The sequence below is a fragment of the Gnatocerus cornutus genome, chromosome 2 (genome assembly GCF_029298725.1).
Source record: "Gnatocerus cornutus isolate USDA-ARS CGAHR chromosome 2, icGnaCorn1.1, whole genome shotgun sequence".
NCBI classification, from domain to species: domain Eukaryota; kingdom Metazoa; phylum Arthropoda; class Insecta; order Coleoptera; family Tenebrionidae; genus Gnatocerus; species Gnatocerus cornutus.
The window spans coordinates 12,484,253-12,502,667 of NC_142234.1; the positions used below are offsets into that span (position 1 = coordinate 12,484,253).

General features: G+C 31.2%; 1 protein-coding gene and 1 long non-coding RNA gene across 3 annotated transcripts in view; both read right to left on the reverse strand.

Annotated features, from left to right (window-relative positions):
- LOC148179120 (uncharacterized) overlaps positions 1 to 8,290 on the reverse strand; it is a 78,212-nt gene extending 69,922 nt beyond the window's left edge. For both annotated transcript variants that reach the window (XR_015769587.1, XR_015769586.1), the window contains exon 1: positions 8,149 to 8,290. This is a non-coding gene — a long non-coding RNA (uncharacterized LOC148179120). The remainder of the gene's footprint in view (positions 1 to 8,148) is intronic.
- Positions 8,291 to 8,993: 703 nt separating this feature from the next.
- Positions 8,994 to 18,415, reverse strand: part of LOC148179121 (uncharacterized) — a 29,063-nt gene continuing 19,641 nt past the window's right edge. The window contains exon 3 of the mRNA XM_088029642.1: positions 8,994 to 11,950. Coding sequence (XP_087885768.1) covers positions 11,132 to 11,950 — 819 coding nt within the window. The 3' untranslated portion in view covers positions 8,994 to 11,131. The remainder of the gene's footprint in view (positions 11,951 to 18,415) is intronic.

Genomic DNA, 18,415 nt, shown 5'->3' on the forward strand with positions numbered 1-18,415 from the left:
TGCAAAAGTGAAAAATATTGGTCATAAAATGTTTTTGTTGCGCATAATTTGTGAAAAATAATGTACAATCTGGACCTGTTATCTCATTTGAATAGTTTGTGAGCATCGACAATTAAAAAGAATATATGAAATGCCTCTTAAAATTCATGGGACAGCCCTGTCCAAACAAGAAGAATGTTTTATTTGGGTCTCGAATTCCTCCCAGTAAGCAAGATATATGTTCTGAATAATTTTGGAATATATACTTTTCTTTGGCATAATTCAGATTTCAGCCGTTTTTATTTGCAGAACACGAAGACAGGAATTGTTTTCTATATATCATGTAGAGCAATGAAACTGGTATATAATCAGTGGACCGAGCGGTTAAGATATTTCAATGCAATTTATTTCGTCAGCGATGTAAAGTGCTTTATAATTTGCACACCTTGCTTGGCTTATGTTATTTCTTTAGTTACTTCACTATTCGAATTAAATTTATATGTTAACGAATGAACAATACGACGCTTACGGTATAGAGCTATGCCGCAATTACGCACATTGATAAACTTACCATAGAGCGGTTTTCTATTCTTTAAAAATGGCTGGTGATTTAATTAGCAATCACGCATTAAAATAGTTTTCTTGGATTGCAGATCTTCTTCAGTGGATTTACCGATAATACTGTAAAAGTGTGACTTGCATGAAAATGTCATTGTACTATCTAGTTTTAAATGCTCTTCAGATGCTACAAGTAAACAACGTAACCTTCTTTACCTGAAAGTACTTTTACTAATAAAGATACTAATAATTTTTATTCTCAAATCTAAATGTACAAATTAAACACTTACCTACGTACATTATTGCAAGAATTAATTATTTAAAACTAATTAAAGTTTAAAATTGTGGTACGATTTTGTAAGTAAATGTAACTAATTTTCATTTATGAATTTTAAGGTGTAAGAAAAGTCAAAGTACTCCGTGGCAATTAAACTTAAAGATTCATTATAAATTATAACATATTTCTTTTCAAAAATGCTTCTGGTAGGATAAAACTGAATTATGAACCTATAGAATACTTATATTGGTCAGTTATTCATAATAATTATATAATTCTTGAAAATATTAAAAAACATGTACATCTTAAATGATCTGAATTAACAGTTAAATTTAGTGTTAATAAAAGTAACCGACCGCACATTATTTTTTTATTAAAGTATATTACAGTTTTCTTGCTTAAATAAATAAAATTCATGGCATTACTTGTACCATATTCTGTTACAGTTCCTGATTAAATTTTATGATATTTCTCATTTGTAAAATGATCCTTCTGTACTTATGTTCTTTTAGAAAAAAAAGCGACAAAGATCAAATTTGGTCTTATATCTTGAATATAAACGTTATCTGACTTTTAAGAAGTCTCATTAGTGATATGATAACTTACTTAAGATCTTTAAGATCTTTTTGAATAATCTAAAAAAAATCTATTGAAGACCCGAAAAGTTTCAACTGGATGACTACTCGAAAAGTTGAATACAGAGTTGAAAACAGTTCTGCTTTTCTTCAAATCAAAATGTTAACATATTTTTAAAAAATAATAATTAAAATTGTTTTCAATCACCTTTATGTCCAAAAGAACTCAAAATTTCATCTTTTCACAGAAAATTCAAACGTAAAAGTAGAAACAAAAGAATAAAAACAAATTAGAAACTAAATAAAAAGAAGAACCAACATTTTGGATTGTTAGTTCAATTTCTGCATAAAAGAAAGATGATAGAACTACAAGCAGTCTCCAAATTTGTGAATGTTTTCAATAACTGTTACTCATGCACACTGAAATATTAATTTTTTGAATCAAAATTGACACATTCAAGCATTCATTACCTGAGGCAAGTTATTGATGCATTACAAAAACATGCCATTGCGAATCTAGGATTAACCAGTGAAGGGTTTCATAATCATAAGCGGTTAGTATTAGAAACAAATTTCAGAAAACCACCCAAATTTCTGGTATACATAAATGTAAAAGGCACGAAGATAACTGCTACTGTATGCAAATAGACTATGCAGCCTTTTGATTATTAAAAGAATGTAATTACTAATTAAACTACTTGTCAAGCTCCTGCTTGCTACTGTATAAAGCATTAAATTTCTAATAATTCTATGTCCAAAGATAATGTCAACAAAAAATAATTTATTCATCGAAACAGTTGTTTAAAAAAAAACGATGTTTATATTAGAAAAAGGAGCTACCGTATTGTAAAATTAGTTAGGTTAATGTGCAAATTATAAAAAATCCATTCATTTCATAATTTATCTGATTTTATCATGATGAAAAATTAAGCAGTTAGTTTAGAAAATTAGTAAATCAGTTTCAATTATCTTTCTTAAAATTTAAGAATATAATGAAATAAATTCACCAAAACAAACCCGAGAAATGAATATAAAGCACAGTTGTCAAGCCAGTCACATTATCATCATAAAGTCACCAGTTTAAAGCTCATAAAACACAAGTCCTGCGATATAAAATTTCATTACAAAGCGTCCCAGTTCTGTTACCTTTGACGTCCGTATAAATATGAGATGTTATAGAGTTCATCACCACATTGTAATTTGAATATTAAATCCGATACGCCCTATTTGTTAAAAAATCACCATTTTTTATTGAGCAAGAATTGTGGCACGTACGTGACCGCAAAGCTAATGTGTCAAATTCAATATAAAAACTACGTAATCGACATTCGAGTAAGGCACAGTGGCTGTGTCCGCGAAGACCTGCAGGTAAGTTAAGTCGATGAGTAATGTCGCCGCTCCTACAGATCGGGTTGAGAGTGCAGAGCAGATCTTGTAGACCACCAGCATCGTCCAGTCAGACACGGCGTATGTCCTCTGACCCCGATACCATTACAAATACCCGAACATATCTCACGCCGTTATGTGCACCGCCTGTCACCTATCGCACCATCAAACCTTCTAGAAACGATCCCATATACAGGACACATTTATGGTGTATTGCCACATTAAAAAACCATAAACTGGACTGGTAAAATCTCATGCAGATTCAAAGTTTTTCATGACAGAAATTCTGAATTTTACAGGGGAGTGCCAGAATGTGTTCCAGTTCGATGCTTCTTATTTTTCTGTAAGCTGTCATTCAACTGTATAATGTAGAAACTATAAAGCTTGTGTCTGGAAAGCAAATAAAAGCTATACAATAATTAATAATCAAACATACTGTTTGTTCGATTCTTTGTGAGGTCTAAATATAATACATGTATGCGCATCTATTACTCGAATAGAATATTATTGCTCTTAGAACTTCAGCCGATTATGAGCCCACCTTAACATACTTCACACAGCGTAGTAATAATTGTTGTTTGGCACATTTCACTGTAATTAATTTACCAATATAAATTTTATGACCTTCTTACGATCTCAATACTGTGCAGTTAAGACCATGAAATTGACAGCGTAAATAAGAGAGATTCGTGAAGTACTATGCTACAATGATTTGAATTTGAATTTTCATTTTTGTTAATTATTTATTATCAAGCTTATAAATTCGTGTCATACCTAGAAAAGAAATCAAAATCTACCTAAATACTACAAAATCTATTGAAAAATCTAAAATATTATAGATAATACGTCTTTTAAATCCGAAATAAAAACTATTGCATTTGGGGGTGAAGTGAAGTAGAAGAGCAAAGTTACAAAATTTAGAATTCAAAAAAATCGGAAGAATCTAGGAAGAATTTAATTTCTTAAATGGTTCAAAACTTAAAATTCAGAGTTAAGTAATGATAAATATGGCGAATCGAAACACTCCAACAATTTCTTTAGTGTAAACAAAATCTTAAAAACTATCATTCCGATTGTCAAATTTGATTGTATCGATCAGCATAACATTCCTTCCAATCTCATTTATAAATCCATCTCTAAATCCTAGACTAAATTATTAATCTAATCAAAAAAGTCTTCTTAAGCTTCATAAAAAAATCTATAGTATCAAAAAAATGTAGGAGTAATAAGTTTTAGCTTAAAAATATAAAGCTTCTAGACAAATTAATACGGTCCAGGGGATATAAAAAGTACAAAGGTTCTAATGTCTTCATCACTATTCAAAAAAAAGTGCAAATAATCCAATATTGTGCAAAAATGGAAAGGAACCTGTAATTTTGTAAATTCTGAAGTTGTGACAAGTTACATGCACAATTATTTAGAGACGTCCTCTAACATACATATAGGCCCAAACGAAAAATCTAATTATCTAATTAAAATTGAATTTGAAAAAATTACAACATCTGAGGATCGTAAAAATCTTTCCATTTCCTAAATTTGAAAAATAAAGTAAATATCTAAAAATACAAAGGTACAAAAAATAAAAAAAAAATTGAATTTTATGCAAAAAAAAATTATTCTAAAAGGAAACCAAAGGATGCTGAAAATCCAAGAAATCTAAAAAAATGGAAAGAAAACAATGATAACAAAGCGTACAAAAATATCATGCTAGTTTGAAAAATCAAATTATTTATTAGAAATTCTAAATTTTCTGCACTATCAAAGATTTGAAAATTTATATGCATAGCTATTTCTAAAATGCCCTGTGGCAATTTTGCTAGTGTTTCATAAACGATAAATTTTACGATCTAAGGTTTAAGGATTTAGAAACTGGTCAAAGATCAATTAGAAATACATAATAATACATACAATACTATAAGACCCCATAAAATTAATAATGTATTTATAACAAAAGCAAAAAAACTGTTAAACATTAAATTTTGCTTGAATTTAAGATGTATGCAATTTTGTCGATATAATTTCGAACAATTTATATTTTGATGTGTCATTATTTCTAATCAAAAACGAAACGCCCGATCCTTCATTGTAACATTAGCAGTTATGGATGTTTGAAAGTCTATAGCGGATGGTCTTGAATCCACTATGTATATGAATAAGTAATAAATCCTGCGGCGATTTAGACACATAGGATAAATAAAATGCCTCAGTACCAAATAGTGTAATCCGACTGAATAGAAACTGGCGTATCTATAAAATACAGTAGAAGGATTATCTTTTATTGCTTTATGAATACAGTAATATATTACAATCAAAGCGATGTGTATATGTGAGAAGAGGCCAGTCCACCTTTGGCTATAATATGTCAATCGAGATGAATCTGTGGTTAAAACAGCTCTCCTTAACTGGACACGCACGTTCTTTGCAACCAACGATGAATGGAACGAAACGAAAGTGCACACATGCAACCATAAGGAATGATATAAATTGCATATTGGAGATGTGCATGTGCATCATCCTAGTTAATTGCTTAATCAAGTCTGATCACTTCATTACTAAGCAAAACTGATTCTGTATTCACATCGTATAAAAAATAGAATAATAATAAGTACTGATGAATTCAATTAATCGTACGAACTTTTCTTGTGTACTACAAAAAATAAGGAAATACATTATGTAATTTATTACTAAACTGTTGAAAGTTATAATTAGAATGGTACATCACAATAAATTAAGAATTAATGGGCAGGTGCTACACACCCACGGCAATATAAATAACTGGCATGTAATATCTATATTGTAGTAGAAAAAACCGGCTATGCTTTACCCATATTTTCTCAATCGGAAAATTTATATCACTGTTCGTTTCCAATAAATGTAACACAATGCGAATTGTTCTCTTGAGTATTATGCTTTAATTTCAACAAATTCCATTTTTAGATCTGATATCGTTAAAATTTCTTCCTGAAAATGGTTTGTACCTACATACAATAGTACATTTACGCAATTGCTAATTGCGTTCTTCATAGTCTCTTAAACAATTTGTCAGTTTATTCGGATATTCCCATAAATTTTTGGTCTGGTAAGACAAAAAAGTCTTTTGAAAGGAGTCATGCAGTTTTATACAGGACATTGGCCCAAAGGTATCCTGCCTTTCTGGATAGTCTTGGCCGTACAGTTCTTCTGGTAATACTGAGTATGTATGAGGCTTATAAAATTAAGAAAAAAATTGACAGCAGTATTTCACTTAAGAGTGCCAACTAATATTCTTTAGGTATCCCAAGCGGTTCTTCAGATACGGCCACTAACAGCTCGTGTTGAATAGATCACCAATAAAAACAGCCGTGAATAATAATACAAAGCGCTTTTTTAATTAAGAGTTTTTCTGGTCGTCTTGCAGATTAAATAATTCATAGCACGTGTTTGAGCTCATGTCTAAACAGATATTCAACATGCCGAGGTAGTAGAAAGGCATCTGGGGACATTATAGTCAGTTTGTTGTCGAAGCACGGTGGTGGTCTAGTGCCAAACATCCATGTATCTAAGTTTTTGTTCTAAATAGCGGTGTCTTGTTAAAACTTTGTCAGTTTATCGGGAAATAATTGTGCAATAGATCAAAGACGGAATTCGATGCGCAGACGAACCGTATGATGCTTTGGCATTTCAATGTCAGACAAAAGTAGTTTCTTAAACGAAAAAAAAATTTACATGTTTCGTCACCTGAATACTAATTGTGTTGTTTTTACAGTGTACACAAAAGTTGGAATCTCTAAAAGCGTGGCGAGTTCCAATCAAAAAAGAAGAGCTTATGCTAATCGCACTACTTTGTTCTATGGTAAAAAACATTTTTCAGTTACTGTAAAAAATGAAATTCTTTCTTTTCCTAACACTGGGTATGAAAATAATTCAAATTATTGGGTTCTTAGTTCTGATTTCTCACTTTTATATTTAGATTTATATTTTAGGAATTTCCAAATTTTGGTTTACTTATCTTAAATTTTTCGAAATTTTGACGGTACAGGTTCATATTCAAATTCTGCTTTTTAAAACTTGTAATCTTCTTATATTCTTAGAAACTGGACTGGTCCTCTAACAAATTTAAAAATCGACATTCTAAGAAGATTAGATTATATGTGGCAGATTCTTAATCCAGGATTATTGGCTTGTATACATTCTATGTAATTTCAAAAAAGTGTATTTAATAATATTCTGACTTGATGGAAACAATCGTTCTAAAACAGATCTAAAGTAAGATGTGAAATCGATGCAAAAATTTTATGTAAATTAGTTTTTCACTTCAACATTTTAGAATATTTTATGTTTTTCAAAAAGTGGCGACATCCGTAAATTGTTACAAAAATAACTGACTACCAATTCCCAGTCAAGTTACTGCAATTTTTTTCCGCCCTTAATTTTTACGCGGGTCAAATTTAAATTTTCTCTCAGTCCTATTTATATGGATTCATAGTAAATATCAAAGATAGTTTAATAATTTTAATTTTATTTTCTTCACAAAGTATAAGAATTTTATTTAATATAAATATAGACTAAAAGTAATTGAAAAAATACTGAGGCAAAGAAGGCTTCTAAAACAAAAAATAAATAAAAAGCTTCAGAAAGTTCATGAAGGCAGCGCTAACAAGCAAAGAGAAAATAACCAGGTAGTAATCATTATAATTTCTGCGCGATTAATGGCATTTTATGTGCGCTGAATAAATATTAATGTTTTGTGATGCCCTAAAAAGAATTGATTTACCATGAAATTAGCAATTAATTTATGGCGGTTTTATTGACAATGTTTAACGATGATGTAATAAAAGCTTGATGCGAATACATAAATATCATGTAGTGATTCTTATTTTAGCTAAAGTTTTGAACGATTTTTATTCGAATTCATTTTATGAATAATTTTCACAAACTAGTTGATTTTAAAATGGACTAAAAATTTTAAAATAAAATTAACTTCTAAATGACAAGAATGAGGAAAATAAAATTCACATAAAAAGCTTTTCGATTGATCTAAAACAAATTAAAAATGTAATCAGAAACACCTAACAATTCCTTAACAACATCGCTTGCAATTTTTTGATGTTCTACTAAATGAAGCCACGAATAAAATAATTTTTATTTCGATTTTTAAGGTTTGAGGAAACAATTTGTGTAAATTATACTTTAGTGTATAATCTTCATTGTGGTAAAAATTGCTTCCTTTTAAATGCCCCTGGGCGACCAGTCTAATCTGATTTTTTGCCGCATTGCAGCAGCTTTTTCGCACAGCGCCAAACTAGGGTTACCATTGCCATGTGTGCAACGGTAAAATGTGCTTAACAATTCAAGAGACCAAAAACATATTTTGATTGGTATTGAATTACTTACCGAAAATCCCGAAAGATGTTTCACCGATTTTGTAATCAATCACTTCCATTCTCCTGAAAAACTGCGAGAATATCAATTTCAAAAAAGGGACAAGTAATCGTGCACTTTTATATTCTTTATATAGAACCTCCACTTCTTAACGAATCAGATAGGATATTCTTTCGGCGGCCCTGCACGCTTATAAATTGTTTATTTAATTGGCCTGATATCATGATTTTGAAATACCATTTTATTTTTCCACGTAATGCTGGAGGTCAGCTTTCAAACGTTAAGTTCAGGATTTTTATGCGCGGCTCGAGATGAGTATTCCTAACATCGCGTGAGCACAGATATGTAGTTGATATAAAAGACATGTTGGTATCGGTCGGTGTGGGCGCAGAACAACTGTAGTGTTCTGCCACCCAAGGTGTTAGGGTCAAGCAACACCACTGACCCTTTATGTGGTGTCATTTCACACCCAAAACCTAAGTTTTTATTGGATTTAAAGAATTCACCGATTATGTAAATGGAATGCGGATAACTTCTGCTTTTTATACACCTTTGCTGAACACCTTTTACGTTTAACTATTCTACACTGTTCCATCTTTGTTTTTATTACTTGCGGTTTTAATACCATCATTTCGAAAAACTGTTTCAACACAATCGTAGAGTTTACGCATATCATAGCTCGTTATCGGATATGTATATGCTAATTTAACATTTTTATGAGATACGAGGACTAATTTGTAAACAAATTGGCCATAATTTATTGTTATCAGTAGTTTTAATTAAACATATCTGATTGTGCATGTAGTTATTAAAATCACTTACCTCGTAATGCCTATTTCAATTAAACAAAACACGCCTTTGTAAAACATAACATTTTATTTAAAGCAAAATATAAAATGATATAACATTTAAGGCACATTTTTACTGGCCGGATACATTAATACTTTACAAATCCTGATACATGTAAGAAACGTAGTCTGAACTTCTATACAGCATTAATTATGTGTAACATAAAATATCACGTTTCAAATCTATCTGAAATAACTATAAACCTAAAAAGTTCAGATAAAAATGAAACCAAGTTTACTGACATAACGCTATAGTCAATAACTGTCTACCCACAACTGACCTTTAACATAACATAAATTAAGTACATACATACATAGTATTAATAAATACATAAAGAACAAAAATGTACTAAATCAGATTACAAAAATAATTTTGAAGTGATCAGGTACTAATTTAATTTATATTTATTACAGAGTCGTAAATTCTCACCCTTCTTCAGACTTATTACATACATTTTTGCTGTTTATAAATTCTAATGGTGTTTTGTGGAAAATAAGGTACCACGGCTAATTTCAGTAAATTTTTAGGTACCTATATAAGAAAAAAAATCTTTACAAGTAGAAGAATTTTAAACAATAACAACAAGTTTAGAAGTGTTCGCACTTCTGCTATATAATTTTATTTACATAAGAACAAGGACAAATTAAATATACAGAAAGCGGTACATTTCTGTGTTTAAAAGCACCAACCAAATCTACTAAATAAAATGTACCTAATACTATTATTACAATAAGAGAGTATATAATATACCAGCAATCTATTTTATGACTCAAATCGATTAAGCAATCGAAACAAATCTAAAATGGAATGTCACAAACATCACAATAAATTTGCACATTTTTGAACAACATTCTTATAATTAGTTTCCAGTAAATTAAGTACCTAAAATTTTAATGTGCTCAACACTGAATACCATATTTAATAGAAATTACTGTCACATTAAAAATATATTTTCGAAATATTATACAATAAAATAAACCTATTACACTGTGTCAAAATCTAATTAACTTATAATGTAGATACTGAAACAAGACAGTGCATTCGATTTGTTTAGTATCATAAAATTATCATTGTTTATATCTACAAAAAATATAATCTAAAGAAAATAATACTCTATTAAAATATCAGTTTATTTAAATCACGACGATGTTAGTAAATGTACAGCGTATAAAAATGTGACTGACAATCTAAAAAATTTCTATCAAAAACACTTATAATAGAAACAGTAATTTTTATCAAAACTACACCTAAGTTGAAGTGGCATAAAATGCTACATTAAATTGTTTGCATATCTGAGAATCAATGAATTGGTAAATTAAATTAAATATTGTTATTGCTCTGAAATTTTCTTTATACAATACCATTATAATTCGTTGCAGTAAATTTTCCACTAGTATTATTGCATTCAAGTTTTTACACATACTTATGCATTTTAAATATATGGTAATTGCAGGTTTTATATGTAAAACATAATTTATTTACTGCTGTTACTCTAATTTACAACTAACAAATTAACATTTGTATATGCCACATAACATTATGTTTAGGTAATTAATAAGACTGGCATTATCTATCACAGAACTCTGTCAATTTAAAAGTATTGATTTTGAGAGTAGTGTTTATGGCATAACTTCATTAAAAATTGCTAGGCGATCAGTCTTTTATCAAACCCGGACCCATGTCAAAAAATTTGAAAAACACGAAAATCTTCATGCACTTTAAAATTACGTATACTCTGGAATTAAATCATATTAATAAAATTTTCACTTGAATTCTATTGATATTAGTTTTTAACAATTTTATCTCCTTTTTTCTGAACTTATATTACATAGTAGACTCATTCTATCTACTCAACTTGATGTCCACGTTAAAACTTTATTACATAAAATAAAACAGTAAACTCCATTTCTCTTAAATTGTATATTTCAGATCACAAAATGCTTTTACTGGCCTTACTGGAACAAACCATTTGTAGTCAACTTCGGTTTTTGTGCAATGGTTTGTTCTGTACGAATTTGAAATGAAAATTTCTTTGTAACACGCAACCATCAAACAAACTAATGTATGAAATCACGTAGAAAAAAGACTACAAAAACGTGAGCACAACTGCTGATTTGATCATTTTCAAAGGAACTAGGAGTATTATTCAGTTTGTAACATCAGTAGCTTGTCTGTCTAAAGTCAAGTCCAAAGGCACAGGTTTTAAAGGTTCATCAACGCCAACATCTATACAGAGTTCTTGATCACTATCAGAAGGCGGTATAGAAGTCATTAATTGTGTGGTTTTCACTGACAAATCAATAGGTTCTACCTGATCGGGTGCAGTAACAGCGTTCATAAAAGGACCTCTCGTCCACAAATCCTTCCAAGACGAAGGATCAGTAAAACCATGAAAGGGAGGTAGCCATTTCGAAAACCCTCCACTAGGTGAGATCGATGGAAGCGATGCTGGTGAAACCGACGGTGCATTCACCAAAGCACTTATAAATTTTCGTCTATCAAAACACTCGCTGTCACTTGCCGGCGACGGCAGTTTTTTCACTGAATAATAATCACGATCACTCGCCGGTTTCAGATAACTAAAGGCACTTGAAGAACGAACTTCCTCTTCGGGATCTGCTGATGATGCCCCACTGTCCGATTCAGAGCTTTTAGTGTCTCTGGAAGTGGCTCTAGGAGCCGAATTTTGGAAAAGAGGTGTTAGGTAAGGATGTGGACGGAGTAAGTTAGCCGCCGCTGCTATATTAACTCCAGCTTGTTGTTGTTCTTGGAGGAGGCAATGGATTTTGAACCAATTTGAACGACGGCCGTAGCGGGAACCGCTTTTTGACATACCCACCAGAATGCATTTTCGTAGACGGCAAGCTTTGCACGCTGTTCGGTTCTTTTTGTTGATCACGCATTCGCCGTTGTTCTTGCATTCTGAGATTGAGCTTATGTTGTTGTAGGTCCTCCCAAAGAATGACTAAAATAGAAAAACAATAATTAACAATCAAAATTTTACGAAGTTCAACCTTGCAACCCTAGGAACTGCGTCGAACGCGGTCAGCAAGGTAATTATGGGTGATAAAAACTTGTGGCTACAAAAACGTTGCTCGAGTGTGAATATTAAAACGTATCTTTAATTTACAATAATTGCCATTTGACATTTATTGTTATTAACTACTTAACTTCTGGTTTTAATCCAATTATCCTTTAAGGAATGAAAAAAACTTTCGCATTTTGCACCAAAGTCAAGGATTTAATTTGTGCAATTTCATGACGAATCCAACACAATGTAAGATGCAATGTTGTTAAACTAATCGTAATAAATTTTCACCTCCCATTCGATCATGGAACTTCCACCCACTGAAAACTGTCAAGTGGAAATTAATTTATGTGACACGTAATAATGTTGAAAATTGATTGCCGATTTTCACAATTAAAATTAATTATGATCTATTAATTTAAGGTAATATGATGTCAGAAACTTTAATTTTTCATAGCGTATTTGACCGTGCCATTAATAAAAACTCGTTTGAATAAAATTATTCGATTGTTTTTCCACAAAATAACCAGCCTACTTTAGAGACAAATTTCTAAGAGAAAAAGTCTCCTTTAGGCAACAACCGGAGAAAAACAATAATACACGATATTTATTAATAAATATTTGTTAATGCAGAAGGTTGGGCTCAACAAAATTATTTTTTATTATTGTTGAAGGAATTTTAAGTATCGCTATAAAATGGAGGTATCGACAAAAAGAAAGTAATTATGAAATCACACATTTATATGTTGCGTTCTTTATATTCATTTGATAAAGCTCGATTTAAATAAATTTTATTGCAGGATAATTACAGTAATCTTATTGAAAATCACAAACGCACATTAACGCAATAAATGAAGTTGCAGAGTTAAAAATGCGATTATTGCAGCGAAAAGTAAAACTGGTATTCATTCAATAATAATGCAAATAAAGTACCTACATAATCTGTACATACGAACATTGCGATAACATCTTCACATCATTAGCGAAAGCAGTTGACGTTAAGCAATAATATTTTTACTAGATATACATAGGTATATTAAAATAAAACTCTTTCTTGCCTATCTAACCTCCACGTCTGTGAAAGAAGATTCTCATAAGTCACGATGTGTTGACCGAATTAGTCGCTTCTACTTTCTACACTCAAGAATCTGGACCTAGATCGAAGCTAACTAATCTTGAATACGTCATATATTTGCCATGACAGGTGGATGAGTACGAAGAGACCTCAGCGAAGAGGTCATTCTTCTTTTGAAATATTTGCTTTTTTAAGGTGTGTAACTGAAGGAAGTCATCGTTTTCTTGTTGTAAGTTTCACGTGGTGATGTTTTCACATTGAGATCCTATTAACATGCCTTTAAGTAATGTTTGGTTACATATAGTCATCAACTTATCGACTTTTAACATTAGTTTTTCATCTTTTATGACAACCTCTCACTTAAAAAAAAGTATACCTAACTGTTTGCAAAACGATCTGTTGGTACGATTACAAGATTTTGAAAACATGGAAAACCGTGTGCGGACTCACGTCTCATGCAGTCATAAAAAGTGAATAAAATAATAAAGCATAATGTAAGTCATGTGTAAAATTTATCTATAGTGCGCGTTTATCACTGGTAAGCAACGCAAAGATGATTATAATATATCACAGGAAACACATAGTTATAAAATAAATTATAGGACGAGTTTAAAACACAATTTTAGTACATCTAAGATTTTACATTTAATGTTTCTTGTAGCTTACTGCAGCAACCATGAATGTCAGCTTTCCGGATGAATTGTAGCCGAAGATAATTGTCGTTGTAGGACACAAACGCATGCGAGGCTTAGATTATCTTAATATACTAAGCTTTTAGCTTTCAATGTTATGATTCATAAAGCAAATGCACAGCCGTTATAAAATTTAAATATCTGCAAGTGCTGCACTGCGAATTATGCCTCCGGACAAGAGCGAATTCGGCGTAATGTTTTGATTTTAATTACATCAAATTTGACTACACTTACAAAATGACTTATAGCAGCAATAATGTTAAATCGATGATAAAGTGATTACAAAATATTGTTGTAATATGAACGGGGCTGTGGCCCGCATAGGATCCTGCACAATACGGTTCTTTCACGCCAGTTCCCACGACCCGAACAGAGACGGCTTCATTCTGTTGTGCGTGGGTCAGACGGCAACGACACAAAATACTTTCATTTCCACCTGATCGGTCACAATTATAAAAGTTTTAAGGTCAATTACAACTATTTTAAATAGCAATCAGCCAGCAAAAATTAATGTTCTATTATATCTAAGTTAATAAATCAAGTTAAGCACCCTTCTATTAATTCTTCCTAGTGACATCATTCTCATTTATTCAACATAATACAAAACAATATTTAAGGTTGCGATAAGTGACCTTTGTTTAAAAAGTTCAATTGATTGCTGCTACGGGATAAACAGCGAATTAATTTATTAAGAACATAAAGAGTTTATTTCATTTTTATTGTGTCACTAATTAAATTTAACATTAAATAAGAGAAAGTCAATTTCATCATAAATGAAGACAACGATTAAAGTCTGTTACATTTTATAGAGCTACAGAGCAACTCAATATAACGCATGATGGAGGATTTCAAAGTGTCGCAAATTACGAAAACTGCCAAGATTTTAATGTGTGGAAGCTCAAGCTCCATTTTTAATTTTTGTAAAGACATCTAATTGGAAAGTCGGAAGCGCGAAGAACATGAACACACAACAAAAAACAAAGAAGAAGGAAACCAAAAAGTGACTGGTAAACAAATCCAAGCAATAGTTTTATCATTTTAATTACAATTGTATTGCTGCACATACATTTATGTAAGCTTTATGTTTGTTTTTAACTTTATAGCACATAATTGTGTAGTAAGGAACTAGCTGGAATAGTAAAAGATCGAACCAAGATTGAATTTTATTACTTGGTTATTTTATTACCTAATCCGCTAATAATTATCTGTTTCTACATGTAAGTAGCCATTTGTATCTGTTAACATTTTCACTTATTTTTATTAAAAATTAGATTAGATGTGTTGGCTAATCCCGCGCGCACACCTGCTGGTAAGTTTCGCCAAATTGGAGTTAATTAAGTAAATCTCAGAACGTAATTCGAGTACCTATAATTATAGAATATCATGAATCTCTAAAATATTTAATCATATAAAATAGCATTGCTCCAGTTAAAGCGTTGGGTTAGTCAAGAGTTGCAATGAGTTATAAATTATTGCTGGGAAGCCGTTAGTGAATGATTAATAACCAGAAGTTGCATGTGTAATATTTCACGATCGAAAAGCAAGTGCAAGGACTTGGATTTCTCATGACTCGTGATGTTAAATCGACCACGGATACATGGGATACATCATACATTTGTCGTGTTCTGTGTTGGATTCTTCTTCCTCTGCATGTATTATAAAACACAGAATAGTTACAACCTACAAGTTGCAAGATGTTCTGGCAGTCTTCTACACGAGAGTACATGCGTTCTGACGATACTACCGACCGATCACTAAGTTACTTTTCCAACAATTGGCAGACGCTACATTCCCGTTTGTCTATAAATAAAAATCTTTAATAATTAATAAATAATGGCAGCAAGCCGCGGCGGAACGAAATGGACTTAAAACCCGAATCAACACGCATTAAATCATATTAACATTTCTAACATGTGCAGCATCTGACTCGAGGCGCTATGGAAACACATATTTTGAAACTCGTTCGGTGAACTATGAAATTGACAGGTTCACCTTTCACGTCAGCGGTACCTGTACGCATTAGAAGTATTAGCAGTTTTACCGCTAATTTTGACACAAATACTAAAAATCTATGGGAAAATTCAGTTTGTTATTCAATACCAAAAATGAAAACAATTTAATACCATTTATTTCTTGTCTTATTAAAGATCGTACGATAGCCACGCAGCGAGAGGTGAGAGTATAACCTGGGTCACACGGGTCAAAATGACCAATCCTAAATACCATATTTTTATTAGAAAGGTTTAATTTAATGAATCTCATATTTTCACCAACTTTAAAAACATGAAGATGCGCCTACCATGTGTGTTAAATATTTATGTGCCCATTTTGTGTTGTCCGAGATAATAAATTTTATTTTTTACCGCCTAGAAATAACTAATCATTCCGTAATCATATCCTTAAGTAACGAATAATTTGCACGTTTTCAACTAATCAATTTTAATTAATATTTGACAGATTTGATTATTGACTTGATTATTGTAGCTATCTACAGTTAAACGTACCGAAAAAAATCAAGGAGATTCAACTAGAAAAAATTATAACAAAAAAGACCAAAGAGAGTCAAAACTCAAATAACGTTTTGCTATCTTCATTTGAATCAACAATTGCGGTCGTGCAATAAATGCAGCAATAAAGAGCTCGCAAAATGAGCGGAAATGGCTGCGTAGTAACTTCTGACAAAAAACTGTCAATTCAGGAATACCAGATGCGCAAAGATGTAGGAAACTAAAAATCGATGAGTTCTGGCTTTATAGTTTTTTTTGGTCAGTAATGGCATTTTTTCTTTATAGCAATTAAGAAACAAGTGACCTCTTTGGACTATCAAAACAAAAATTTTTTTTTAGAAAATTTCGACAAAATTCCCTACAATTTATAGCGAGCATAGCAAAGTTTGTGGGAAATTGAGCCAAACCTTGTTCCTCACAATTTTTTGTGGAATTTTTCTAAAATAACGCAATACCCTAGATCCGGCTGGATCAAAGAGAAAGCAAAGTGCTTCCTGTCATTTTTTGTCAAAAACGCTTGTCAAATTTGAAATATTCTTCAAGCAAAACCTATCCAATGACAAAATCAAATTTGTTCTTGCGCTGAACTATTAATCACAGAGCCGCATTTTAAGTTTGGCGCTCATAAAAAATCTGTGCAAAAAAAAATAGATTCAGCTTCTATGAAATGTAGATTTTGTTCAGCTTTCAGATACAAGTTTTCTACCTTCAATAATTTAAATAAACTCCAAAGCTCGAAATGTAAACCAGTCATGAACACTGTTCCCGATCAGGTGAATCCAGTAATTGTCTGTGACCTGACAAACAAATTAATTAATTATAACCTATAAAATACTGAAGGTGTAAAACTAAAGGATTTAATAGAGTTAGTAATTTATGTTAATTAGTTGAATTTACTTCACCATTTTATTTGTGAAGAAACAAATCTAATTTAGAGTCTGCTAACTGAATCCGTTTATTTTAATAAAAACCATAGAAGATTTACTTCTTGATTACTCCTAAAACGTGTCAAAAAACTCTTCTTACTAACACATTTCCTGAATTAGCTGAAGTACCATTCACTTGAAGGTCAAAACAATGTATAATATGTTTACGTAAACAAAATTATAACCCGGAAATAAATTTTTAATGTAGTGGTAATACCTGGTGATGTTCTTCAAAATCGGTGAGTAATCAATACAATAATGTAAATGTATAAATAAATCAATTAGAAACAAATCACGTCCTGTCTGGAACCGTGTTTACATTCACACTTTATCGGTTCTTTAAATTTTTCAATAACTACGAAACTACGACATTTGTAAATTCTAAAAAAAAAATGCTGATAAATCATTCCAATTCCATGTCGTTTGGGCTATAATTAAGCTAATAAGCATTCAATCTTCCTTAGTAAAATGTGTGAAGAAAAAGTCCGATAGCCTTCATTACCAATAATTACCACACACTTTTTTGTATAAAATCGCTTAAAGCATGTCTTTACATAGAAGATTTTATTAAATCATTCTCCGCATAAATGTCAATACTATATTAAATGATCTTTTTCCTGGATAGTAATTAACTGAAAGAGCAGATTTTGATTCTATTTTATCGTAAGAATTACCGTTTATTTTGTAAGTCCATACGGTTTTCCAAAACAGAAAAATCGTAGATAATTGCTACCAGTTAGCATGTAGGATGTAAATTAATTAAGGTAATAATACCGTAAAAGTTTCTCATCAAAATGTAACAATTTGACGGGACAAAAAGAAAATTCTTGCTGAATCCAAACACGTAACGTAGGCTAAAAAGGATTCATTAAACTAATAAGTACAACTACGATTAATCTTAATTAGTATCAGTTGTCAACCAGCAATGCACTTGACCATTAGAAAGTGAATAATTTCCTACCAGCTTTATAGTGATTTTATTGTGCAATTGTATTCCGTGAGTTGCTTCGTGTAGGTGTTTCTTTTTCAGAAGAACAAAAGGATTGATGTTTGCTCATTATGCGTCACCATATAGTTCCTCTTCATATGCATCTTAAATTATAATAAAATATAACACTTTCTCCATTGCTATAACTGCAAGTAAAGTAGTTATTCCCTTTTGTTGCAAAGTAGTTAAGTTGCTTGTTTCAAAGTCCAACGAC